General features: G+C 32.8%; 2 protein-coding genes, 1 long non-coding RNA gene and 1 pseudogene across 7 annotated transcripts; 3 read left to right on the forward strand and 1 right to left on the reverse strand.

Moving 5' to 3' along the window:
• Positions 1-212: 212 nt before the first annotated feature.
• LOC144544048 (uncharacterized) lies at positions 213-2,612 on the forward strand. The gene is made up of 6 exons (XM_078292466.1): positions 213-647; positions 735-859; positions 1,083-1,367; positions 1,535-1,995; positions 2,071-2,189; positions 2,314-2,612. The coding sequence occupies exons 1-6, from the start codon at positions 213-215 to the stop codon at positions 2,347-2,349; spliced, it is 1,461 nt and encodes a 486-aa protein (XP_078148592.1). The 3' UTR covers positions 2,350-2,612.
• Positions 2,613-3,548: 936 nt separating this feature from the next.
• Positions 3,549-5,868, forward strand: LOC144544049 (uncharacterized; annotated as a pseudogene).
• Positions 5,869-8,592: 2,724 nt separating this feature from the next.
• On the reverse strand, positions 8,593-10,377 carry LOC144544525 (uncharacterized). The gene is made up of 2 exons (XR_013508246.1): positions 10,163-10,377; positions 8,593-8,915 (listed from the first exon to the last, which is right to left on the reverse strand). It is a non-coding gene; the product is annotated as an uncharacterized LOC144544525 (long non-coding RNA).
• A 10,921-nt stretch (positions 10,378-21,298) lies between these two features.
• LOC144544253 (uncharacterized) lies at positions 21,299-27,316 on the forward strand. Of its 5 annotated transcripts, none has more exons than XM_078292703.1 (15): positions 21,299-21,670; positions 21,946-22,219; positions 22,472-22,560; positions 22,892-22,992; positions 23,177-23,299; positions 23,422-23,491; positions 23,674-23,760; positions 23,853-23,918; positions 24,028-24,120; positions 24,200-24,256; positions 24,783-24,911; positions 25,195-25,285; positions 25,697-25,785; positions 26,225-26,418; positions 27,032-27,316. In XM_078292703.1, exons 2-15 carry the CDS (start codon positions 21,991-21,993, stop codon positions 27,111-27,113), a joined length of 1,500 nt encoding a protein of 499 aa, XP_078148829.1. In that variant the 5' UTR covers positions 21,299-21,670; positions 21,946-21,990; the 3' UTR covers positions 27,114-27,316. The 5 variants fall into 5 exon arrangements, 3 of the variants coding, with proteins under 3 accessions (XP_078148829.1, XP_078148831.1, XP_078148830.1); XR_013508188.1 differs by lacking the exon at positions 27,032-27,316 and adding an exon at positions 25,441-25,521 and having other exon boundaries at positions 21,324-21,670; positions 26,225-26,291; XR_013508189.1 differs by lacking the exon at positions 27,032-27,316 and adding an exon at positions 25,441-25,521 and having other exon boundaries at positions 21,324-21,670; positions 25,697-25,766; positions 26,225-26,291.

Here is a 27,316-nt window from a genome sequence, read left to right on the forward strand (position 1 = left end):
CTGAGATTAAGCAATTGAATATCTGTATTTGATTTGTCAGCCACCTTGGTTCAACGAAATCAAGAGAAAATGCATAAACTCTTGATTCTGGTTTAAATACAATATCTGAATTGAAATACAATATCTGAATTTAAATACAAAATCTTATTTGATTTGTCAGCCACCTTCTGTATTTAAATACAATATCTGAATTTTTTTTTTTACATAGGATCATGTCTAGTTCTGGTTCTCATGCAATGTCGACCTCAGATTCCATTACTTCAACGAATTTGTATAGGCCTTTAAACTCAATGGATCCTGGGTGGAAGTATGGGAGGTTGACGGATAAGAGTGACCCAAATTTAGTCAAGTGTTTATTGTGCGATTTTCCTTGTACGGGGGGAATAACCAGGTTTAAGTGGCATCTTGCGGGGATCAAAGGTAACATACGAAAATGCCCTAAAGCTAATGCAGAAGTGCAAAAAGAAATTATTGGGTATTTGGAGATATTAAAGAAGAAAGCAGAAGATAGAAAAAAGAAAGCAGAAGAGTTAGTAGCAGATGTTAACATAAATAGCGATGATTCTGAGCCGGAGGAGTTAGAGACAGAGAGGGACAAGAAGCGGTTGCGGCTCAAGAAGCCGGTGAATTTGGTGAAAGAGAAAGGGGTTTGAAAGCAACAAGTCATTAAGGATACCTATGGTAAGGAGCAACGGGATAAAGTCAATGACTATTTAGCTTTTTGGGCTTACAAGCGAGGAATTTCATTCAATTCACTTGCTGACCCGGATTTCCTTCGTTTCTGTGAAGCGGTTGGTCAATATGGATCAGGATACAAACCTCCAACTCCTTATGAGTACCGTGTGCCACTATTGAAGAGGCAAGTTTCAAAAACTAACACCAGTTTGGAGGTTCATAAGGAAGCTTGGGGAAAAAATGGCTGCACCTTAATGACAGATGCATGGACTGATCGAAGAAGTCGGAGCCTAATGAACCTTTGTGTGAATAGTTCGAAAGGAACTATTTTTTTGAAAGCCATTGATGCATCTTCAGAATCTCACACGGCTGAATATATACTCCAATTTGTGGAAAGCGGAGTAAAGGAAGTTTGGGGAGGAGAATGTGCTTCAAGTTGTGACGGATAATGCTGCAGCAAATATGAAAGCTGCTGAATTGTTTATGGCAAAATACCCCCGAATTTATTGGACCTCATGTGCAGCACATTCCATTGATCTCATGTTGGAGAGCATCTCAAAGCAGAAGGAGATAAGTGATGTGATAAGAGACACTAAAGAGGTTGCCAATTTTATCTACAGTCATCATCAGGTGCTATCTTTGATGCGTGGTCATACTGAAAATAGAGATATTGTGCGACCTGGAGCTACAAGGTTTGCTACTTCCTTTCTTACCTTAGAAAGCATTTATCAAAAGAAGTTACAATTAAAACGTATGGTCCTTTCTGATGAATATAATGCATTGGTTAATCCTTCTAAGAAAAAGAGAAAGAAATTTGCTGATAAGGGAAGAAAAATTCAAAAATTGTTGTTTCCAATAGTTTTTGGAAATCAGTGGCATTAGCAATCAAAATTTTTAAGCCATTAGTTGTTCTTCTTCGTATTGTTGATGGAGAGGAGAAGCAGCCTATGGGCTTTGTTTTTGGAGGTTTGAAAGATGCAATAAAGAAGGCAAAGGCGGCTTTTAGATACAATGAAGATGTGTTTCAGCCGTGCGTAAAGGCAATTGTTGATGGAATGAAGGGTAGATTGGATGGTGAGCTCCATAAGGCAGCGTACTACCTCAATCCCTATTATTTTTATAGGGATTTTGAAGAGATGAGAACAGACCCTTCCATAATGGATGCCATTTCTAATTGTATTGTGCGGTATTATCCGAATGCAAAGATTCAAGATACTGTCATGACCGTTGAAATGCGCAGCTTTCAAGAGTCAATGGGACAATTTGGAAAAGATACAGCAAAGAGACAGAGAGAAAATAATGACGAAGCTTTCAATCCAGGTTTGTATCTTTCACCTTTGAATTCTGATTTTTTTCGTTAAAATACTGATTTGCAATAATTTTTTTTATTGACAGCTCATTGGTGGTCTATCCATGGTTCAGAAGCACCTTATTTAAGAAATATAGCCATCAAAATACTTGGTTTGACATGCAGTGCTTCTGGATGCGAAAGGAACTGGAGTACATTCGAATGGGTACTGTTTTTTTCCTCTAATATATCCTCTAATATACTTGGTTTGACATGCACTTTAACTTCTGTTTTTTTTATATGCACCTTAATCTTCTGTTTTTTTTTTATATGCACCTTAACTTCTACAGACCCATTCAAAGAAGAGGGGCAAGCTAGAGGTGTAACGTCTCAATGATATCGTTTTTGTTCAATTCAATGCACGCATAAATGATCGGAAGATCTTGAGAAAATCTGATCCAATGTGTGCAAGAGAAGAAGAGCAAGATGAATATGTGAGGGATTGGACAGGGGGTTCAGCCTTAGATTTGCCCGAAGAAATTGGTTTAGCTTCAAGTTCAACTTCTTCCTCTACACCATTGGCAGGAAATACCAACGAGGTGGGCATTGATGACATAGGAGATGATGATATTACTGATGATGATGATGATGACGACAATAATGATGATGACGACGACGATGATGAAGAACTCCATTTAAATGTATCACTTGAGGAAGAAGGGTAATAACTTATGTTTTATTTATTTAGAAGGGTAATTGTGTTCTAACTTATGTTTTATTTAGATTTATTTGTATTGTCTATGTTGTTTGTTGTTTGTATATGTTGTGAGTTGTGACATTTATGGTTGTATTATGCTTTGCAATTTGTGTTTGTATTATGTTGTTTGTATTCCTCATAAATTATTATTCCTATTTGTATTACTATGTATTCCAAATATATATGAATTCTTATTTTAAAATCCGCATATGCGGCCGCATACCGTATATGCGGTATGGGGCCTTCCGCATACCGCATAGAAACCGCATTTTATAACATTGGGTGTGAATAAGATGGACAAGTCATGGATTCCTAGCGAGTAAAATTTATATTTCAATTTGAATGAATGTTGCATTGTGCGTAATCTAACATTATTTCTATAATTATGTATAGGTATGACCCAGAAACTACATTTAGAATAGTGATTAAGATTGAAGGATTCCTCAAAAAGCCAATTGACAGTTAAAAGGATTATGTCAAGGGAAAACATTAAAATGGGTGGTGGATTCGGATAGATTCTCTTTGTGTGATTTGAGGAGTGACTTATTTGACGATCTATGTTGGGGGAGTTATTAAACACCAAAGATATGGATGTTTGACAAAAATGATGATAGAGATGTGGAAGTAGTGTCTGAGTCACAAATATCAGAGATGTTTAGGATGTTCCAAAATGAAAGAAAAATCTCACTTCTTATAGTAGTTTGTAATTTGGATTGAAGCTCGAAATGTAGTGGTACGAATTCCATTTATCCATGCACTCCATCCCAACCATCACCAACCATAGCACTTGGTAGTCAAAGTCATATAGGGAGCTCCCAGGGATGTAATATGTCAGATCAATCTGATAACCTTGACGATTATGTGGGATTCAATGAGATCCTGTATAGTTTCGATGTTGAGGGTGATCTTGCTCATGAGGGTGCTAACCATGCTATCAAGGGGGTACACGTTGATCCAGAGGAGGATAATGTGGACGAGGAGCCAACAGTAGAGGCTGTTGAGGATAATGTGCACGAGGAGCCAACGGTAGATGATGTTGTGCAGTGCGAACCTATCATTGCATTTGACCCTGAAAATCCTAGAATAAAGGTTAATGCATTATTTTCCGATGTCGATGCCTTCAGAAAGGCAATAAGGCATTTTGCCATTAAAAATGAGTTTGAAGTCCATACACTGAAGTCGAACAAGAAAAGGTTCATAGGAAGGTGCAAACATCCTGATTGTCCTTGAGAATTTATGCTTCTATACTCCAAGATAAAAAAAAAACTTTCATGGTTTCTATGCAAAATTTAGGTATATTTACATGTAATTCAAATTTGTAATGTACTGTGTAATGATAACTTTAAATTTTTATAACTGCAAATGAAGTTATTACCAGCTAAATATACATGTCCATCCACTACCATGGTTGACGGAAAGATGGCTTCTAAGTCTTGGGTTTTTGATAGGGTGGGCGATTAGTTACGAAAGCATCCCTCGGCTAGAGCAAAGGAAGTAAAAAATAAGTTAGAGAATGAGTTCCATGTCAAGGTGACTTATAGAAAAGCTTGGTCGGGAAGGCAAGTTGCTCTTGATCAAATCCACGGGAAGTGGGAGGAGAGCTTCCAATTGTTGTACAATTTTAAGGCGGAGTTGGAGAAGAGATGTCCCGGTAGCATTGTTGAGATAGATTGCAAAAGTGATGACAATAAGATATTTTTTAGCAAGATTTTTGTGGCTCTAAAACCTTACATAGACGGGTTTGTACAAGGTTGTAGACCATATTTAGGGGTTGATTGGACTCATTTGACAGGCAAGTGGAAGGGACAACTAGCAACTGCTGCCAATATTGATGGGCATAATTGGTTGTTTCTAGTTGCATATGTAGTTTTTGATACAAAAAACTACGGAGAATTGGACATGGTTTATGAGTCAGTTGAGGAATGCAATAGAAACTCCGCCGGGGTTGGTTATCTCTTCGGATGTATGCAAGGGATTAGCAGCTGCTATTGCAAGTGTATTTCCCAATTCGGAGCATAGGTACCGTGGTGATGTCTTAACTACTCATATGTGGCCTATAGCGAAGGCGTACACTATAGAAAAGTGCCAACACCATTTGAGTGAGATTAAGAAAGTATCACTGGAGGCTATTACATATCTCGAGAAGAATCACAATCAACTATGGTGTAGAAGTAAGTTCTCGGAGCTACCAAAAGTGTGAGTATATTAATAATATCAGAGAGCTTCAATAGTTGGATAAAAGACTTGAAGAATTTGCATATCGTTGATCAGATTAGGCAATGATTAATGGTGACATTTGACAAAAGGAGTATTGTTGGTGCCAAACTTTAAGATGTGATTCTCCCAAATGTGATCAAGCAATTAAATGCAAAGGCAGGAATGTCGGGAAGGTGAGCATTATTAAAGGTGGTGATAAGTGTGCATGAGTGAGTGGAATGGACTCGGATGGTAATGCTTGGAGGCATGCGGTGGAGTTGGATAGAAAAGAGTGCACTTATAGAGAGTGGCAAATCAGTGGAGCACCATGCATTCATGCTATTGCATTTATTTGCTCACTTCAAAGAGCCCGTCTTAAGGATTATGTACACGACTATTATTCACTTCATAGATTCAGAGTTGCATATGCCGGTGTAATCAGACCCATGACCGATAAACCATAATGGATCAAGCATGATCCGAGGTTCATGATTCATCCACCCAAGACGAAGAGACCACCCGGGAGGCTTAAAAAAGAAAGGATCCCTGGTTGTCTTGAGAAGAGGTCCAAAAAACAACACCAATGTAAGAGATGCAAGCAATATGGCCACCAAGAAAGAACATGCAAAGCTCCACTTCCCGGTGATACAGAAGACGCCTCCAATTCTGGACCAAGCACCAACAAGAGGTATTGTTGCATTGTTTTTTGATTTTCTGAGTTTATTATGTCAAACTACTTTTCAAATAAATAATAAACTTGATGTTTTCTTATGTGTAGGAAGAGAACAAGAAAGACTCGAATGGACACAGAGGGTTGAGAGTGCTATTGTTTTTTTTTTAGGTTTCTTTGTTGTTTTTGTTTTATCATTTATCTACCGAAAACTTGGATATGGTAGCTATTTATTAGTTAGTTTGTTTCAATGTTTTTAATGAGAGTGCTATTCTCAGCAGCAGCATGGTTACTTTTGTATTTTGCACTGTGTTTTTAATGAATGTCTACGGGCCAATTTGAACTTCATGATCTTGCATGAAAGAAGCAGCTTCATCATAAATTTGAAGTTTTTTTTTGTAAGAGGTGGCTAAGCGGTTTGGTTTGGCATGAGTGCTTGGATCCTACTGACTTGTGATGGTGATTGGCATGAGTGCTCAGATGTGTACAAAATTTCTAGTTCGCATGCAATCAGGATTTCAGTATTCCCCAGTTCTCACTCTCAGGGATTCTTCTCTATTTCATTTGATCGCTTTGCGTCAACATGAGTGGAAATAATTGCAACATTTGTCAATGGTTTTGGATTTCAAAACCCAAGTTTTGTATTATAGGTGTTCCTGTAAATATGTGATGATATGGCTCATCTCTATGAACATGCTTGGGCATTGGAAATTTTGTGAAAATAAATACAACATGTGTAAAAATAAATGTTAGTCTCTCGAGAATATATGAACCCTTTAAATCTGCATATAGTTCAAGATTTGCTGGTCATTTTCATATAAAGAACTCCAAATTTGGCCCAACCAATTGTTCTCAATAAAAATCACAAAATTGCCTGTCGGCAAGGGTGAAACTGGTATAAAAAAACAGCCCACAAAACAACCATCTGAAATCTATACAGAACCTACTGATAAAAAGGTAATATGGTAAAAACAAAGATAGATGGATAGAGACTTCAAAACACACGATTTAGAATCAAATTTCACAATTTTAGCATTTTCTAGCTATATATTAGCTAATTTTAAAGTTCACATCTGAAAATTACAAAAACTGCAATATTCCAGCACTGGTATCAGCAAATACCCATTCATGAAAATATTTATTTGACATGGCTCTGAACTTCTAATGGGTCTGAAATTTCTCAAGAATATAGAACATGACTTCGAGTGAATCTCTATATAAAGAACAAGAAATTTGGTTCAGCCAATTGTTGGAAATTAATTTCCAAAGTCTGGTATTCAACAAAAAAAAAATTACAGGACCTGTCAGACCCCATGATTAAAATTAATGAAACAAACATGTATAAAATGTACAAAATTATGAATAAATATGTATGTATCCCAGGGACTTGACTTTATAATTCAAATCACATGTCATATGTTCACATGCAAACGTATACACAAAGTTTCAGGTACAGCTAGCTATACCCTTTTAAACTGTGATTTAGCTTTCGAATTAGGTTGCAAGTGCACAACTTTCGTTCAAGAGTACAATCAGGTATCGATCCTCAGGGACGGTACAGTTCAACTCTAAACCTTTGCTTGTCTCAGTTAGGTACTAGATTTTGAGAAAAGATTGGTTTGATTTGTTTAAATTCCTAAGTTCAATAACAGAAAAAGAAAACAATTAAACGTTTGGTTTTACTTTGATTTTAAAACGAAGTTTCTAGGATTTCAGATTTCATCCTCAACTCTTCCTCTCTGGACCTTCACGCGACCCTTGTGACGCGACCCGCGTGGTATCCTACGCGACTCGCGTGGTCCTCGAGTGAATGCAGCATTTGGCCTGTTTCTGAGTTATCTGCTTGTGTAAGGATCTGTTGACCGTACCTAATATTCTTACACCTCAACTCTCGTTTATTGGCTTAATGAACCTGGTAAGGATGTACAACTTCAGCTTCTTAGGTCTACAACCTCAAACTCTCGTTTACAGGTGTTCAACCTAAGTAAATTGTCTGGTTTGCTAAAGGTATCCACTATCTCTCAATAGATGGAAATTTCACCTCTCAGTTACTATTGATCTCACCTCTCAGATCTAAAATCTACCTCAAATATTTGATCTAATTGCAAGAAACATTCAACATTAGACATCAAGATTCATTCAAACAATCTCAATCAAGCAATGGAAGAATAATACTCAGGCAATCAAACACAAGAAAAACTCAAATTCAAGTTCAATGCATACAAACAGAATTTTAGATTACATCAACCCTAGAAACAAGAAAGATCTACTCAAACATCATAAAGAAAAAGATAAGAGAAGAAATAATGATAAAACCGAATGAAGAAATGGATCTAGCAAGAATCTTTCAATCTTCCCTCCTCAACTCCTCCTCTTTCTTGAGCGACACTTCAAAGGCCTTGAGGTTTGAATTCTTGAATTTTCTGAACTCCCTCTCCAGTGGCAGAGGGTGGTCTATTTATAGCTTTCCCCAAATGATCCTTCAAATTTGGGCCTTTACTGGGCTGTCATTGGGCCTCCGCTTCATGCTTTGGGAAACTTCGATGCGAGTCGCATCACCAGTGATGCGACTCGCGTTGGAGCTTGTCTGATGTACCTCGCATGAGTTGACAGCACGACTTGCGTGATGCGCCTCGCGTGAATTGGCAGTGCGACCTGCTTGATGTGCCTCGCATCTCGTGGTAGCGTCAGGATGTGATGCGACTCGCGTCGGCCATGATGCGGGTCGCGTCAAAAGCTCAGAATGTCAGAAACTTCCCTGATTTCACCAATTTCTCTGTAAAATAAGAATAAAAGCGCAGCAGTACCACATTCTATATATATTCAATGCAATGGTCGCTATTTGATGGTTCTAAATACATGTTTTGGTATTCAAATTGGTCAGAACAATAGATTGAATATGGCAACATCATCATATATCAAATTGAACAAAATAGTTGGAATTAAAATTGAACAAAATAGCATTCAAACATTGTCAACTTTACAAAGAAAATTCAACAAGGTAGCTAAAATTAAAACATAACCCTAAAAGTCTAACAGAACCCTAAAATTCTAACATCCAAACATCAACGCTACTTGCATATCATTACAACTAAAATACTGACCATCACAAAGACAATGATAGCAACGAGAAATTTGATTTGCTCCACTAATTTAACAAGGCGAGAGTTGTGTTCCTTCCATTCTCCCATCTCAACATCATATTGAGCTTTATTTCTACGAACGTCTGATACCACATGCTCGACATCACTCCGTTGTTTCACAATTCATAATTTGCAAAGAAATTCCTCGTACTCCTCCCACATGAAAAAATTGCAACTATGATTCCACTACAATTACAAAAAAAAAGTTCATTATCTATAATCCAAATTAACCCTATTACCCCTATAATTGCACATAGCATAAATACATGGTAGTTACTTTATCAATACCCCAACTTAGATGCCTTTTTTATGCTAATAGGTGTGTATGCAGCCTCAATGTAATCTACATCAGAAATTGCTCATTACAATTGCTCAATGCAATCTACATCTGAAATTTTAAAGCACATGGTACATGAGTGATCACTGATGAAGTAAAAATATAGTGATAAGAACAAGTGCACCGCCTCGATTCTGTGTAGTACTTAAAGCTACTATTTTGTTTATATTTATGTCTAGTTGTATCTAGAAACCATGCTATTTTAGTGGTATGGACCATAACTAATACAACACTAATATTTTCTCAAATAGTTATAGGAAATAGACTAAGTCTCATGAAAAAATAAATTGGGTCAAGACACCAAAATAATGAATTTTCTATAGACTATGATTTCTAGTTGGATTTGAATTTTGCATTTTCACCTACTCCTCATTAGCATATTAACTAATATTGAACTAAAAAATGGTATGATTGTAATGTATTGTCTGAACTAGTACGATGATCCCTTACGCTTAAGTATCTTATAATATCATACTCCATGAACAGGTCCATGTACAAAGATGAAAATGAGGGAACCTCGTGGCTACCAGTAGATATGACATTTGAAATTCTAACAATGTACCTATAATTCTCAAAAGCAAGTTGCTTATGGTTGATCTTGCTGGATCAGAAAGGATAGACAAGTCAGGTATCGATCAGTCACACTTTACTATCATTTTTGTGCTCCAAGCTCTCATTGCAAAGTAGATTTGAATGGCTGCACCAATTTTTCAGACCTGTTATTTCAACTGGCTGAACTAATTTTTCAGACCAACTGTTCCAGTTTATACCATATTTTTAAGATAGAACTGCATGCAGATTTAATTGCATGATACCAATTACTTGATATGTTAATATCAACTGGACTAATTTTTCAGACCAATTGGACAACTTTCAGAAAAATCCCTGCTACCCTTACAACAGACAGCTATACCAGTACCTCTCCTACAGTAGTGACTAATTGTTTCAAAAATCGCTGAAATTGCTAATATCAAAGAAATCACTGATTACCTACTAGTCACAAATCGCTGAAATAAAAAAAAATCGGCTAAAGTACCAAGTACATGGAATCAAATTTTAGTGCTTAATCTAAATAAAAATTGCTAAAATTACATACCATTGTGTTTTTTTGGCACTTGTAAAACACTTTGTTTCGATTCGATGGAGTTTGGCTCACGAGCTTGATCACTTTGTGGCCACAGTTGGGGCACAACACCATCGGAGAGGAGTGGCTTGGCTGAGCCGAAGTTGTGGAGATCTCTGAGGAGGACGTCGTGTGATTCTCCACCAGTGGCCGATGGCGATGGATGGTGGAAGGTTGGTGGAAGGAAGGAGGATCGACGGAGGAAGTGCTGGTGGAGCAAGAGAGGCGGAGGAAGAGAGGTGAAGGGGTTAGCCCTAGACCATATTTAGGGTTTAGGGTGAAAGAGAGGCAGAAGAAGTTCACAAGAGAGGTGGAGGAACGACAGAGAGAGGCGAAGGGGATGAAGGGCTCTGTTGGACTGGAGAGATCAAGTTCTTAAATTTTATCTGTTGAATTGAAGGGTAAAATTAGAAATATTAAAATACGTTTTTAATACAATACTTTTCAGAATAAATTTAATCAAATATGTATATTAGATGTATAATTGGGGCAATTTCATAATTTGAATGATTTTAGAGTGGCAATTTGATAATTTTAAGTTTTGGGGTGGTAATTTGATAATTTTCAAGTTTTGGAGTGACATAAAAAAAAATTCCCTTATTAGATTTATATAACTGTTCATTTTCAATAAATATTTATTAAATATGCTCAAATTTTAATTCATATGAGGACTTTCAAATTATACTCACAATTGTATTTATCTATGTCAAATATTATATTGAAGAGGAATAATTTTGATTAGGCGAAGTAAATAAGAGGGAGGAATGAATGAGAAAAATGTAAGGAAATGAAGCTATCCAATGGAGGTCCGTATGAGAAATTTGTCAAATATATTGGTGGAAGAGTATATTCACTGAAGTTTTAAAAGTAGATATTCTATAAAATCTACGGAAAATGTACTACCTGCATTGTTTCTTTTCTTTTTGTATAGGAATTAGGTTGTCTCAAGAACTATGTACAAATTTTATTTAAAAAGGGGTCAAAATCGTTTGATCTGTGTCATCGAGATTTGTATGAATGAAATTAGAACTTAATAAGTTTGACCTGTCTGTATGAATTTTGACACGAATCAGATCCAACTTTGGATAATTAATCATTTGTTCAAAGTCTTTTGGACAAAAATTCCACCTATTTTTAAAATAGGTCCCCTCTTTTTATAATTGCTCAATCTTAATCGCCCCATAACCAATTCACACAATTAATATTTAACTAGTTTGCCACGGATAGAATTATATGCCAAAGCATATTTCATACGCCTTCCTATAGCAAATATGAATAAATAAAAACAGTCAACTACAGTTGCACTATTTACAGATCAGCCAAGTAGATTTTTTTTTTTTTTTTTTTCTGAAAACTTAGTAAAGACTGCCTAGGTTATATTAACAAAACTTGGTGGAGACTACCAAGTAGTTAATTTTTAAATTAAGGTCTACTTGTAAACGGTGCAAAAAGTTCCTTTTGATCGACCTGAAACTCAGTCACTTCTGTAAAAATATATAAAACAATATATTGCAGTTAGGCTGTGCAAAGTACTTAATAAAATAACAACGATCGTCACTCCCAATTACAATTCAAATAATATATATTAAGAGAGAGCACAATTAATTCATCCACGTGAGATTCCCGATCGACAACAAAACATAAACAGCACCTCACGAAAAGAAAAGAAAATTAACTGCACTTTCTGAGTGTCACGAAAAGTATATGATTTGGGCTGTGTCATATCCAATCTTTCAAATTGGACTGTGTCAAATGTAATCATATCAGATCACCAAATTGGGCTTAATCGATCAGCATTTACTTCGGCCCAAAATATATTTGTATTTTCCAATATGCCAATTTTCATCTAATTGTTCAGTTTGTTGAAAGAAATCATTAAACTATTTTCTAAAATATTGGCTACACTAGTACCTTAGCATGTGTCTAGCTTCACCACAAGTCAAATTTATTTTCTGATATTCCAAATAAGATTAACATAATCTTTTTCTATGTTTCTTCTGAAAAGCTCTAAACCACCAGCTTCTTGACATGTTGATTCATATGCTTCTCTTGGCCAAATCTCCGATTGTGACGGCATTAAACCAACTGCTTTAGGCCGTTACAAAGTATGATTATGATCACCACAAACGAATCCTAATTCTATCTTTAATTTTCTAATTTCTGAAATGCTTTGGAACATCAATTCCCATTTTTGCTCCATAGGTATTAAGTAATCCAAAAGTTTCATGCATCTTGTACCGGATCAAATACCAAAACCATACGATGAGTCCAATCGGTTACACGTCCAGCTTCAATTGCGTTCAGAATTTCCATTTTAGAAACAAAAATAAGTCCAGAAATGATTAATAGAAGGCATATTTGGTCATGGAGAGGAGCTGATCAGTGATCGAATATTTCACAAGCTGATCCAGATGAGTAAGTGGTATGGTGATAAAAAGATTTCGGTTGAGTTGGTGGGAAACGAATTTAAATTTTCTTTCCTTTCTTTTTCTTTTTTTTTGGGCTCAATCCGGCCTAAATTTTGTCGTGAGTTCATATGGATGACTTCAGATCAAATTATTTTTGATGTGAACTATTCAATCCGTATTAACACTTGTGCGCACAACTTTAAATTTATGTAAATTAAGAACACACAAATTTTAATTCGGATTGAAAGGCTTCGATCAGTATCGAACCGTTCCCACGCTGTTAACATCAGTGTTGTATAAAATGGTATGCGGTCATCAGACGGACAGAGTACCACCAAACGATTAAGCAGAAATAATCAGCCGATTAGTGAAAAAATTCATATCGATTTGATCACCGCTAATAATTAATCAGCCTAAACGGACAAATTTTACAACACTGATTAATATGGGAGAGAAGCAGCGTGACTTCGGGCAGAAGGGGTAGCAACAAAATGACTGACCTTTTTATTTGAACCGTTCGTTGAAAAGTGAAAACAAATGACGGAGAATATAAATGAATTGGAATCTCTCTCTATCTATCTCAATATATATGTTGCAATATCTTCCATTTAAGTAATTGAGGGCTTTAAAAATAATATATTAATGAATTGACTCGGTCAAATATAAATAATAACATAGAACATAAAGTTTTAAAACTTTATTGTTATATAATGGCATACAATATATGTATAAAACAGAACAGAGCTCTGAACATACGTAAAAATATTATAACTTAGTATCTGAAAATGTCAAACAATTAAGTTAAATATATTTTGTTATTTGTAAAAAGGTAAAGATCTAGCCTACTAACTTCCATTTAATTTTTACAAAATTACGACTTCACATTCGGATTTCGAAATTCAAACTCACAACCTCCGATGTAGAGAATGTTGTCTTTTACCACTAGATCAAATACTAATTAATTCAGTTCTGATTTGACGCTCCCTGATCGTTGGCTCACAGTATGGTCTGTATGGACAGCAATTCAGTTCAATTAAATTTAAAATTTATTACAGTTAATTTGTAATGCACATAATTAATCAGTTATCATCCCAAATGAGTTGGTTCAGCGACTTAAATTCAGCAACGCAAACAGCCGAAACACAACAAAGATGTAGCGGAAATTTTTATTAATATAAAAAAAAAAAAATCAAATTTCACATTATGCACCTGTTTTCTCAAAAATCCAAAACTACACAATCCGTAGAATAATTCACTGGAAATTCATTTCGGTGAATTATTCTACAGATCTGAAAAACAACTTCAGCGTAATAATTTTGCGAAAATCCTATTTCCGTTGAATAATTAAGAGGAAATATGATTTTTTTTAATTAATAAATAGAAGATGTTCTAATTTTTTCCTATTGAAATATTAAAATTTTTTATATCTTGAAAAATAGATGGAGAATTGAATTTATTAGAAAGATTTTGACAAATAATTCGGATCAACATTTTTTAGGCATAATTTTTTGTGGCCGTAAAAAAAATTAAATATTTATTGGCCTGTTATTGAAAAAAATATATATATATTTTTTAATATAAGTTATTGATCCCGGTTCAAATAACAAAATTATCGTGATCCTTCTAATACATTCAAATTCTAAGGTACTCAATCTATTTCTCTAGAAATTCTCCCTTCGGCTCTGTCGCATGATATCCCATCAATCCAACGGATTTTTTTTTAAAATAAATGGAGCAACATACAATTTAAATAACCTAGAACAAACATCAGACAGCATAGATGAAATACCTTATAATTTAGATGTACTAGAAGTATTACAAAACATTATTCGAGCATAATTTATTGTGGCTGTAAAAAAAACTAAAATATTTGTTGGTGTGGTACCGGAAAAAAAATAAAAAATATTTTGAATCTGATTTATTAATAAGAAATATTTTGGACATATAAAAAATAATTCATTGTGTTACTGAGTTATTAATTTTTATTTTTTCTTTATTTTTTCCAGCAAGACACCAAAAAATATTTTAGTTTTTTTACTGACACAAAAAATCTTGCCTTAAAAATATTGATAGGTGTTATATGTCGCAGTCTTTCTAATAAATTCAATTCTAGTATTCCATCTATTTTTCAATAAATATACAGATATTTCTAATATTGCAATAGAAAAATTAGAGCATTTTCTATTTAATTGAAATAGAAAATAGAAAATCTTATTTCCACTTACTTATTCAATGGGAATAGGATTTCTGCATAATTATTATGCAAAAAGTTGTATTCTAGATCCGCATAATAATTCACCGGAAATTTATGAATTTCGGATCAATTGTTCTGCGGATTGTGTAGTTTTAGAATTTTGAGAAAAACAGAAATTCAATAATTTTTTGGTAAATCATTTTGCGGATTATGTAGTTTTAGAAATTTGAGAAAAACTGATGTAAAATGTGAAATTTGTTATCTTATTTTTATATTAATAAAAATTTCGGAAGATGCAGTACCGTCGTTTTTTGATTCTCTGTTTCTCTTATCATGTAAGAAGACATCGTTTAGCAGCTTTAGCTTCTGTATCGAGATACCAAGATCGATCCACTATACACTTAGCTACATTGGAAGTATGGCAGAGAAACTTGCGGTGGAACTGTTCATCTACCTATCCAGAAATTAAAGTATTACAGTATAATAAAAGGAGGAGGGATCAAGTTACAACAAGTATTTTCTACATTTTTAAAGTCCAAATCGTCGATCCAAACCGTTAGATGTGATCTATACAATAAAATGTGTTTGAAGACCAAATTTTATATTTTTTGGAATTTGTTTACTATTTATTAAGATGGATACAAAAACTAGTCAAATTCAGACCATTGAATTTTGTACCCATCTAAATAAATAGTAAAAAAATTCCAAAAAATGTAAAATTTGGTCTCCAACCACATTTTATTGTAGAGATCACATCTAACGGTTTGGATCGACAATTTGGACTTTGAAAATGTAGAAAATGCTTGTTGTAACTTGTTGTAACTTGATACCTCTAATAAAAGAGGGTTAAAATATCTCTATTTTTTGTGTTTTTATTATGCATTTATTTTTAAAAACTTTAATAATTTAAAATTTAAAATTTAAAAGTTAAAATAAAATCATTAGATATGATCTACATCATTTTATCTATGTATGTGTAAAAAATTGTGACATTTTAACTTTGTTCTGGTTGTCGTCAAGAACTTGTAAAAATGTAATAATATGGATAATTTCTAGACGTTGATTATTTAAATGATAGATTCACATAAAAAAAAAATGAAAATGTGATTTTTTTTATAAGCACAGAAAAAATAATATAAATCACATCTAACGATTTTATTTTGACGTTTATAATTTAAATTTTGATTTATTAATGTTTTCAAAAATGAAAGTATAGTGAAAACAAACAAATGAAGGCATTTGAACCCTCCTCTTTTATCAATATCTTACAAGCTTTTCATTTAAATCCGTATTTAATAAGAATTTGAGATTCAAATACGAATCCATAATTATTCATTACGGAATTTGTATCAGTACATATTATGTAAATGATATTTTAGTTAAGATATCTAATCTAAAATAATAAAATAGGTACATAATACGAGTGAAAATAATTATTTTATTTTATAAAGTGCAAACAAGAATAATTACTTTAATTAAATTATTTGTATGACATTAGCTTCAGCTCAATAGAATATTCCATTTAATAAATTAATACCACTTATCAAAATTTAATGAATTTTGAAATCAGTTTGTGCAATTCAATGTAAATTTAATAAGGTGGATTATTTTTATAAATCCGCATGTAAATATAAATATATATTATATAAGATGTTTTTTGTGACTTATTTTGCAGATTTATGCAATTCAAATGTAAACTTAATAAGGTGAATTATTATTATAAATCCACATATAAATTTCAATATTTCATTGAAAACTATTATTTTAGACTTATCTTGCAGATTTATTTATACAAATTCTGATCAAATTATAGATTTATATTGCAGGTTCATTTATTTATGCAATTACATGTAAACAATACATTCCCTGCCTCCATATAAACTAAGCACTTACACAACTATTTAGTTGTTTATTTGCTTAAAGAACTAAATAGTATTGATCTAAAATGGATTCAACATCATTTGTTTGGTTGTGGCCAATCAAGCAAGTGGGACCAAAGTATTTTGTTTATTTGTTTGTTTTTTTTTAAAGAACTTGTTCAATTTTGCTCGCGCCTCGTTGGAGGTGCCGTACACTCTTCTCGCAGGAAGCTGCGACGCGTGGAATTGGAACTGTTCATGCCACGTCAACGTCAGCGTTAAATTTGTATAAAAATATTATAATTAGCGTTGAATTTGTGTAAAATTATTGAGCGAGTTCTCCATCTGAAATTATAATTAATGGTGGTGTAAATGAGAAGGTTAGAAAAAGATTTCATTGTTAAAATGACTAATGTAGAAAAAGTTGTCATTGTTTATAATTATAGAATAAAGATGGTCTTATTTATAAATGTGTTCATCTCAATGGGTGGACCTTGAATTTTCATCTGAGACCAAAAAAAAATCAAATTGGATTTAAATAACTAATTGAGAGTTTAAACCCATTAATTAATTATGTACTCGATAAAAAAATTTAATACTTTAACTTATATTTTCCAATACCCTGACTTATAATTTATAATTCTCTAACCTATAATTCTAATTATTAATCATAATTTAATAAATTTATTTTTATTTTAACCCTAAATTTAATTCGAATTATAAATTAAACATCCAGAGAGGGGCAAAATTTTTTTCAGAGGGAGCCAAAGTCAATCAAAACATCCCAATCACTACTAAAACTTAAAATTCAGAATTGGAGAATTATTGGAGAATTATATTAAAATAATAGACTAAGTCAGACGTAACTTCTCAAGCTCTCCCTAAGAATATACTATTAAAATAATAAAAATAAAATTTTAGACAACAAAGCCTTTTTAAACACGAATTATTTTTACAAATAAAAAATAGATTTTCATTGAAATGTATTTTGCAGCACAAGTCATATTAAAACAAAAAATATTCATTATTTATCTTTGCTAATTTTTTTTTTTTTTATGATATTTGGAGGAGTTTTGATATGTGAAACTGGTTTTAAAAATTGGCGGTGTGTTTGACGGATTAACATGTGTTTGAAATTCATGGGGGATTTGGATGGATTTTTGAGGGAGTTATGACATGATTTTGAAATAAACCTATAAGGAAAGGGATGTACACATTGATCGAAGTTTGATAGGGTTTGAATGCAATTTGATAGTCTCCATCGACAGAGAAATGCAGAGACGTGGTTGGAGGAGATGACAGCTGATGTTATTGTCATTTCCGGATAATTCAAAATCAATTCACAATACTCTTAAAGAGCATGATAATTATAATTAATCAACTCTTTTTTTTTTGGGAAAATTGCCCATGTAAACTTTTAGAATAGTCCATTTTCTCATTAAAACAACATAATATAAATAAAGAGTTAAATAGATAAAAAGGACATAAGAAATAATGTACAGTTTTTATGGGTATATTAGATATTATGATGTTTTGATGGGGAAAATTGGCTATTTTAAATGCTTATATGGGTACACTACAAATTCATTACATTATAATAAATGAATGTTTAGAGACTAAATTCAAGTTCAATAATTAACACATGCTCCCCAGAATGGAACCCTTCAACATGTTAACTACTAATTATGCACTAACATGCAATACATGTTAAATAAGAATTATTGATAAGAATATTATAACTAAAATAAATTTTTGATTTTACTTGTCATGGGGATCATGACACTGTCCATTATAAACTTGCTCAATCAATATTTTATCTTAAACCAGTTTTAACTTGTCATGTGGATCATGACACTGTATATTATAAACTTGCTCATCAATTACCTTAAACAAATTTTCATTTAACTTATCATGTGGGTCTTGAAATTGTACATTATAAACTTGCTAAATCAAAACTTTATTTTAAACAATATCTAATTACATTTTTTTTTGTTAATTAGTAGGCCATCTATGTAATTTGATAAAAAAAAAAAAGGGTTTTAGAATTGTTTAGTTCCCCATCAAAGCTAAAATATTTTTTCCATTTTCTTAACTTAATTAGAATATTATATACTATGATTGGCTTATTTATCATTATCCCAGATTAAGATTACTATTTTACCCTCATTCCCTAACTAGGATAAACAAAATATATCAACAGTCTCTCCAATCTTCCATATTAATTTTTCATGATTAATCTTTTTTTTTTAATTTTTTAATTGAAAGACTGAGTATAATGATTAGTTTTCTTTTTATTAATTAGAGCAATGAGGATCAAATTATAATTAAGTAAAGAACAAATGATGAATTAAGTACATTTCAATTGAAATTATTTTGATAAATGAAAACAAAAGAATACTAAAGTTTTTTGAATTTTGATGAAAATATAAACAAATATAAATTTGTAACAAATAAATTATTTCAGAAGTTTCAATTGGCATCCGAGGAATTCACCCAAAAAATAAAGGAAACCTCCAAAATCCTAAATGGAACAAAAAAACCCGAATTTTTTATAAATACCCAAAATTCATAACAAATTACCGAATCTAACCCGTTTTTCAACTTATTTCGAAAACTAGCCAAACCGGTTATTGGATAACCGGAAAAACAATTTCTTTTCCGGGTCACGGATGACCGGATTTGGGGCAAGAAACCGGTTAGCCATTAACCGGAAATATGTCATGCAACCGGTTAACCGGATTCTAGGTCCGGTTAATGGGTGACCGAAAAGGTTTTTTGTTAAGTCCGGTTATTGGTTAACCTTTTTTGTGAATTTTGCTTTTTTTTTTAAAAAAAAAAACAGAAATTTCTAATTTGTTTATTTTTTGTATTAAAATATTAGAAATGTTGAATATATTTCTTTAAAAATAGATGAAATACAATATAATTTGATTTATTAGAAAGACTGCAACAAATAACCCGGATCAATATTTTTCAGGTCGGATTTTTCGCGGTTGTAAGAAAAATTAATATATTTTTTTATGTGTTATTGGAAAAAAAATAAAAATGCTTAGATTATGAGTTATTGATCCCGATTCAAAAGTCACTTCTAGGTAATCCAGAAAATATTGTGATCTTTCTAGTACATTTAATTTATAAAAAGTTGTATCTATTTTGAGAATTCTTTTTGAAAAACAATCATTAAATAAATTAAAGTTTTTGTTTTTTACAAAAATAGTTACAACTTTTTATAAATTAAATGTACTAGAAGGATCACAATATTTTCAGAATTACCTAGAAGTGACTTTTGAACCGGGATCAATAACTCACAATTCAAGCATTTTTATTTTTTTCCAATAAAACATAAATAAATATATTAATTTTTCTTACAGCCGCGAAAAATCCGAACTGAAAAATGTTGATCCGGATTATTTGTTACAGTCTTTCTAATAAATTAAATTATACTGTGTTTCATTTATTTTCAAAGAAATATATTCAACATTTCTAATATTTCAATACAAAAAAAAAAAAAAATTAAAAAAAATTTAGATTTGCAAAAAAAAAAAAACCCAAAACCGGTTATAACAGGTTTTGGCTTTTTTTTTTTTTTTTAAAAAAAGAATTTTTTTTATTTTTTGTATTGAAATATTAGAAATGTTGAATATATTTCTTTGAAAATAGATGAAATACAATATAATTTAATTTATTAGAAAGACTGTAACAAATAATCCGGATCAACATTTTTCAGTCCGGATTTTTCACGGCTGTAAGAAAAATTAATATATTTATTTATGTGTTATTGGAAAAAAATAAAAATGCTTGGATTGTGAGTTATTGATCCCGGTTCAAAAGTCACTTCTAGGTAATTCAGAAAATATTGTGATCCTTCTAGTACATTTAATTTATAAAAAGTTGTATCTATTTTTGTAAAAAACAAATACTTTAATTTATTTAATGATTGTTTTACAAAAAAAATTCTCAAAATAGATACAAATTTTTATAAATTAAATGTACTAGAAAGATGACAATATTTTCTGGATTACCTAGAAGTGACTTTTGAACCGGGATCAATAACTCAGAATCTAAGCATTTTTATTTTTTTCCAATAACACATAAAGAAATATATTAATTTTTCTTACAACCGCGAAAAATCCGGCATGAAAAATATTGATCCGAGTTATTTGTTGCAGTCTTTCTAATAAATCAAATTATATTGTATTTTATCTATTTTTAAAGAAATATATTCAACATTTCTAATATTTTAATACAAAAAATAAACAAATTAGAAATTTCTGTTTTTTTAAAAAAAAAAAGAAAAAAAAGAAGCAAAATTCAAAAAAAAGGTTAACCAATAACCGGACTTAACAAAAAACCTTTTCGGTTACCCATTAACCGGACCTAGAATCCGGTTAACCAATAACCGGTTGCATGACATATTTCCGGTTAATGGTTAACCGGTTTCTTGCTCCAAATCCGGTCACCCGTGACCCGGAAAGAAATTGTTTTTCCGGTTATCCAATAACTGGTTTGGCTAGTTTTCGAAATAAGTTGAAAAACGGATTAGATTCGGTAATTTGTTATGAGTTTTGGGTATTTATAAAAAATTCGGCAAAAAAACACATCACAACCAATATTCCCCACTGACTATTTTATACGAAAAACATACAATGATGCGACAGCCGACAGCACCATCTTCTTCCTCCTTTTAATTACACGAAACACACTTCACGGCACGCTGCCCCCAATCAAAGAGTCTCTCTCTTTTACAAATTCCTATCATCTACTATTCAACCCCATCCGGATAATCGGGAAAGGAATCCAATCTGAAGACTCAATCTTTGTTACAAACAAACTAGGAAGGAAGAATCGGCGTAACTCATTCCCTTCCGATTCAAGCTTTCTTTCGGGCAAAATCAAAACACAAGTTACAAGTTACAACCAGTCAACTTGGAAAATCGCGCAATAATCGCGGATCGAATCGTGGGGAGCTGATAGAACAATGGACTATTGTTTGCTATGGTAGAAGCTCCTAATTTTTAAGGTAAAAGAGAAGCTTTTGGATGACCTGTCCGAGTTCCCTTGTTTTATCCAAATTATTACTTGCTTTATTTACAAGTATGTACTCAAGTTTACTTTTGTACTGTTGTTTTATTATTTTTAATTCTCTCTTACTCAAGTGTCATTTTCTGAGGTCAATCACAATTTTTTTTGTATATTTTTTTCTTCTGAAGTGAAAGTTGATCTTTTTTTAATAACTAGAATATACTCCGATTCTTCGCTTTATCCACCTATTAATCTGAATTTTGTTAATTTCAGGTTTATTTCTTCCAATTGAGGTGAAAACCAACCTGTTTACACGAGATGAGGTCTTTACCTCGAGCTATTCGCCAAACCCGGTGCTTCTCTCATATGTACAGAGAAATTTCATCAAATGAATTAGTGGGAAACCAGAGAGTTCCAATTAGGAGGGATTTGTCGAGTTATTTGGTGGAGAAGTACTTGCATTCTAAAAAGGTTGCTGGGAATTCAAAACCAAGCTTGGTCTTTTCAAGGCCTTTCTCTTCCACTGTCAGCGCAGACTCTGATATAGGTTTATATTTTACATCTTTTTATGGAATTTCTAGCAACTGCTATTGCATGCAATTGGTTTGAATTGGGTGTGTACAGAAAAGGAAAAATGCAATTATTGAAGTAGTACTTTAGTAGATTGCAGGTGGTTACTTCCTCTTATATAATGTTACTTCATGACCGGTACCATATTTCTTGGAGTCTTGCTTCATGCAATTGATTTCCTATTTAATCCAAGAGGATCTTTTTAATTCAAGATTTGCTATGATTTTAGCTACTTCTTGTGGTGAGAAAGCAGGCCCACTAGTGGAGTATGAGAGGAGAATTGCATCAGGAGAACTTATTGAAGGTGACCACTTCCAGGTGAAATTTATTTTAGTTGGGGTTGGGGTAGTTTGGAAATTATCAATTTGTGTTCTATTCCAATTACCCTGCTTGCATGATCAGTAATGCCCTTTTCCTTGCATGCTTCTTTTTTTTTTTGTGTGTGTGTAAGGATAATACACCTATACTTATACTCTACAAAAATTACAAGTTGAAAGGTTAGCACTGTTCATAAGAAATATATCATCACGAGCAGTTGACTAATACTTCTTTTGTTTTTTCCATGTTTATATTAGGTTTTACTTTGGTGAACTTGATGGTAGTTGTTTTCCTTTTAGTCTTAAATGGATTATTTATGTATGAATTTCAGGTTGATACAATCCAACTACTGCAAAGGCTCTATGATGAACTTACTGAAAAGGAGGATGAGTGCCAATTGGATCGTTACAGTTCTTCTGAGAAAGTAGGGAGGTTAGGTTTGACAATCTTAAGTTCGTAACCTTTCTATACCTCAGCTTAGTGAAAAAAAAAATTGAAGCCTGCTTGTTTTCAAATTCATATATATTTTGAAGCTAAATTTAACTGATACTGTTACGGGCACACTGGTATAATGATATCATGCTCTCAAATTGAATCATTTTTTATTTGTAAACAGGAGTAGGTGGTTGTGGTCCAGGCTCATACCTCAATCAACTTATGCACCAGTAAAAGGTTTGTACCTATATGGAGGTGTCGGAACGGGAAAGACCATGCTCATGGACTTGTTTTATGAGCAACTGTAAGAACACTCCTTGTCAGCACACTGCATATTTAATCAATTTCAAGTGTTTTTATTTCAAAATTATATGAACTTCTTGTTTTATTGATATATATTCTTTTACTGTTTTTATTTTGATACAGGCCATTAAATTGGAGGAAGAAAAGAATACATTTTCATGATTTTATGTTGCATGTTCATAGCCGCCTGCAGGTACAAATTTACTGCTTGTTAAGTTATATGCAAGTTTGATTGAGTTAATACTAAATATAATATACATAAGTTGGTCAATTGCTTGATTTAACATTTTCTGTAAGCTTCTGAAAGGTAGGTTGATTGTACAAAATGAAAATATGTTGCTAGTTAATTGACCAACTCTTTTTTTGTAATTGTAGATGCATAAAGGTGTAACTGATCCCCTTGAGGTGGTGGCAGCTGAGATATCTGATGAGGCCATTATTTTATGTCTTGATGAATTTATGGTATGTTAATTAAGTGAAATCTTATGTTATATTGGTTGCTTTTCACCTCCTTACCTTTGTGCCGATCTAATTGCATACTAACATTATAATAGGTGTCGGATGTAGCTGATGCGTTGATACTAAATAGGCTATTTAGGCATCTCTTCAGCACGGGTGTTGTATGTTTGTATTTTGTTATAATTTCCACTTTTGTCCTCTTTTAGTTTTAACTGCAATTTTTTTATCATGTTATTCATCATATTTATTGTTTTGAATACTTAACAATAGATCCTTGTTTCAACATCAAATCGAGCTCCAGATAACCTGTATGAGGGCGGCTTACAAAGGGACCTTTTTCTTCCTTTTATTGAAACCTTAAAGGTATAATTTAAGATCTTACAATATGCAATTTACCCTATTTTGTTATTTATGCTTCTTCTTTTTTAAAATTGAAATACAGAAAAGATGTATGGTTCATGAAATCGGTTCATCAACTGACTACCGAAAGATGGGCTCAGTAAGCTTAATTTCTTATTCTTTCCATACTTCCGATACATATATTTTCATTTGGATCCTAAAATCTTAATTATTATTCAAGATAAGGATACTTTAATGTAGCAAATGCAATATGCTATTGCTTTGTTTTTATTTTTAAAATTTTTATGATATATTTCTGTTATTTGAACAAATGGATGGAACAGAGATGAATCTGACAAAAAATCTTATTATTTCCATCTTGAACAAATAAGCTCAATATTAAATGCATGGCAGAACTTCAACAAAATTGACATTGGTGAATTTGCACGAGGATCTCAAAATTTCCCATAAAGTTTCTTAGTTGAACCTATTGCAGACGGTTGGTTCGGGTCGATTTTTATATTATTTATTTACTCATTTCTTGCGGGGGTTGGGGGGGGGGGGGGGTAGGCAGTCTTGGTGTGTACGTTTGAGCAAATGTGAAGGAATTATGGTAGTTTTACATCTTGAAGGTGGACACATGGAACTGTTCAGGAAAATAATTGATATTAGTTTATCTTATGCAGGCTGAGCAAGGTTATTATTATGTCGGAAGCAAATACAATCAACTGTTAAAACAGAAATTTCAAGAATTAGTTGGAGATGAGAAGCCAAGGCCTCAAGTTGTAGAAGTTATAATGGGTCGTAAATTGGAGGTAAAGTACATTATTAGTACCTGACCAGTAAGATACAAAGATATTTTTGAAGTCGTAAATTGGAATACAGGTTTAGGTTTTAGTACTGTCAATGCAACTGTAGAGATCAGGTTTTGTATCAGACTTGCTCTTATTCCAGTAAACCTGGCAAGTTATAAATTTTAGAACCTTTATAACAAAATTAATAACAAAGAAAACAGAACTAATACTGAAATTCTTCTTATTGAGTGTACGCTACCAGTAGATAACATGGTGATGACTGGCCTAACAAATTTTAAATTAGGTACCACTCGGGGCAAATGGATGTGCGTATTTTCCATTTGAGGAACTATGTGACAGGCCTTTAGGTGCAGCTGACTACTTCGGATTATTCAGTAAGGATTGTTTCTTATGATTGATGTTAGTCTCATGTTCCCCATTCTAAACATTAACACATATCAGATGCTACTCTTAAAAAAAATTGACGAATTTTTTTTTTGCAAAAATGTATGATATTGTGTTTTTAATATTTTCACATGGTGATGCCCAGTCTCCCCTGCTATCTATGCCAATTCTCTGTAGACAACGTCCTTAGAAAGCAAGGGCATTGTGAGTAGTTTGCCAACATAATGTATGAGGGTTTTGGTTCAAATTACATGTTTTGTTGATATTTGTGATTATTATCTGAGGTTACTTGTTTTGTGGCAGTGGTACACATGAAAATTTGCTCCTTGTATGGAATATGTTGTGAATAGGTGATGCTTTTTGAGTTAAAAGCTAATTATATTACTTTTAAATTTGTTCAGAAAAGTTCCATACACTAGCGCTCGAAGGTGTGCCAAAGTTTGGGCAAAGTAACAGGACAGCAGCTTATCGGTTTGTCACTTTAGTTGACGTATGCCTTTATTTTTTATGTTAATCATCTATTAGAATTGAATGTATTAATCGTTTGTTACTTGGTGTGTTTGCTAAATTAATTTCAAAAAGCTGCAAAAATTAAACAGCACATAAAAAAAATGGAAAATTGTGAAACCTTGACAGTGCTTCTTCTAGTACGTTTTCATATTTACAGAAATGCTTCTCTAGTAAATTGGTACATATGTGGTATTTAACTATGAATATACAAATATTCTTTTGTATAACTTAAATCACATTAGGAACTTTTGATGGGCTTGAACTGTGTGCAAAAAGGTGCACATGCAGTAATGTTATTTCTGCAGGTCTAGTTTGCACCAAACTTAAATTATTATAAAATACAGAGAAGGACCTTTCGGTTGGAGATAAATGTCATTATTTCTTTTCCTTCCTCAAAATGAAAGAAATATATTTGATAGGTGATGTATGAGAACAAGGGGCGATTGCTATGCACGGCTGAAGCATCTCCAGTTGAATTATTTGAGAGTATTGTGACAATTGCTGATGCAAAGAAGTTCTCTCCTAGGTCTTCATCTCGGTCCCAGAGAACAGATGATCTTGAACTCTGTGTAGATAATGAACTCGGGTTTGCCAAGGACCGCACCATTAGTAGGTAAGCTTGTAATTATGGACTCTGTACCAGCTTTAGGTAGCAGCAGTTTGTAGTATCAATACCAGTTCTGGATAATTATATGCGTGTTCAGGCCAAACTGGATGCAAATGCAAAAGTTTTTGGATTAAATTGAAGCTTAACTGCAGAAATCAAGGGAAAACAGGAAACCTTGTTGTATCTGTACCATTGTGAGGTTAATTGATGCCGTTGAGGCAAAATAGCACGATAGAGGGTACTTATATTAATAAAAATTGGAATTACAGAGGTATAGAAGGGGTTTATTTTGGTGCATTTTGCCTGTTTATTGTTATAATATGTACAGTACTGGTTGACTTGGCTCCTGATTTTACTACTGGCAATCATTTTTTTGGGTGTTATTGGGTTCAATAGACACAATTGAGGAACATAAATTGCATCCAAAACTCAAAATCGAGACGAAAGCTGCATAATTAGGGGGGTGTATTTGTAGTAAACATCTGATTTGTCTACAGAGAATTGTCTGATTAGGGGGGGGTCTATTAAGACAAAATTAGGACCAACTTGATCTGAGGTTGAGAATTAAATTTTTTGTTTGACCTTTAATAACGTCTGATTTGTCTTTCATTTCTATCAGATTGACAGAACTAAATAGCAAAGAGTATCTTGAACATTTTGAAGCCAATTTGAAGAAGACTTCTCAAGCTGCAGAGGCATAATAGCAGTAGGATGCTATTGTAAAAGTACTGTACGAATGTTTGTCTAGTTACAATTCAGTGTGAAAAGGGTAAAATTTATACCACCTATATTTCCAATAATTGCAGGGAAGCAACGTTGTGGAAATAATCTGTGGGATAGAGAATTGATTTGTACAGACCCAAAATAAACCTTTGCATTATTTATTAATTTTTAATGTGTATAA

The sequence above is a fragment of the Carex rostrata genome, chromosome 26, assembly GCF_964058835.1.
Source record: "Carex rostrata chromosome 26, lpCarRost1.2, whole genome shotgun sequence".
Lineage (NCBI taxonomy): Eukaryota > Viridiplantae > Streptophyta > Magnoliopsida > Poales > Cyperaceae > Carex > Carex rostrata.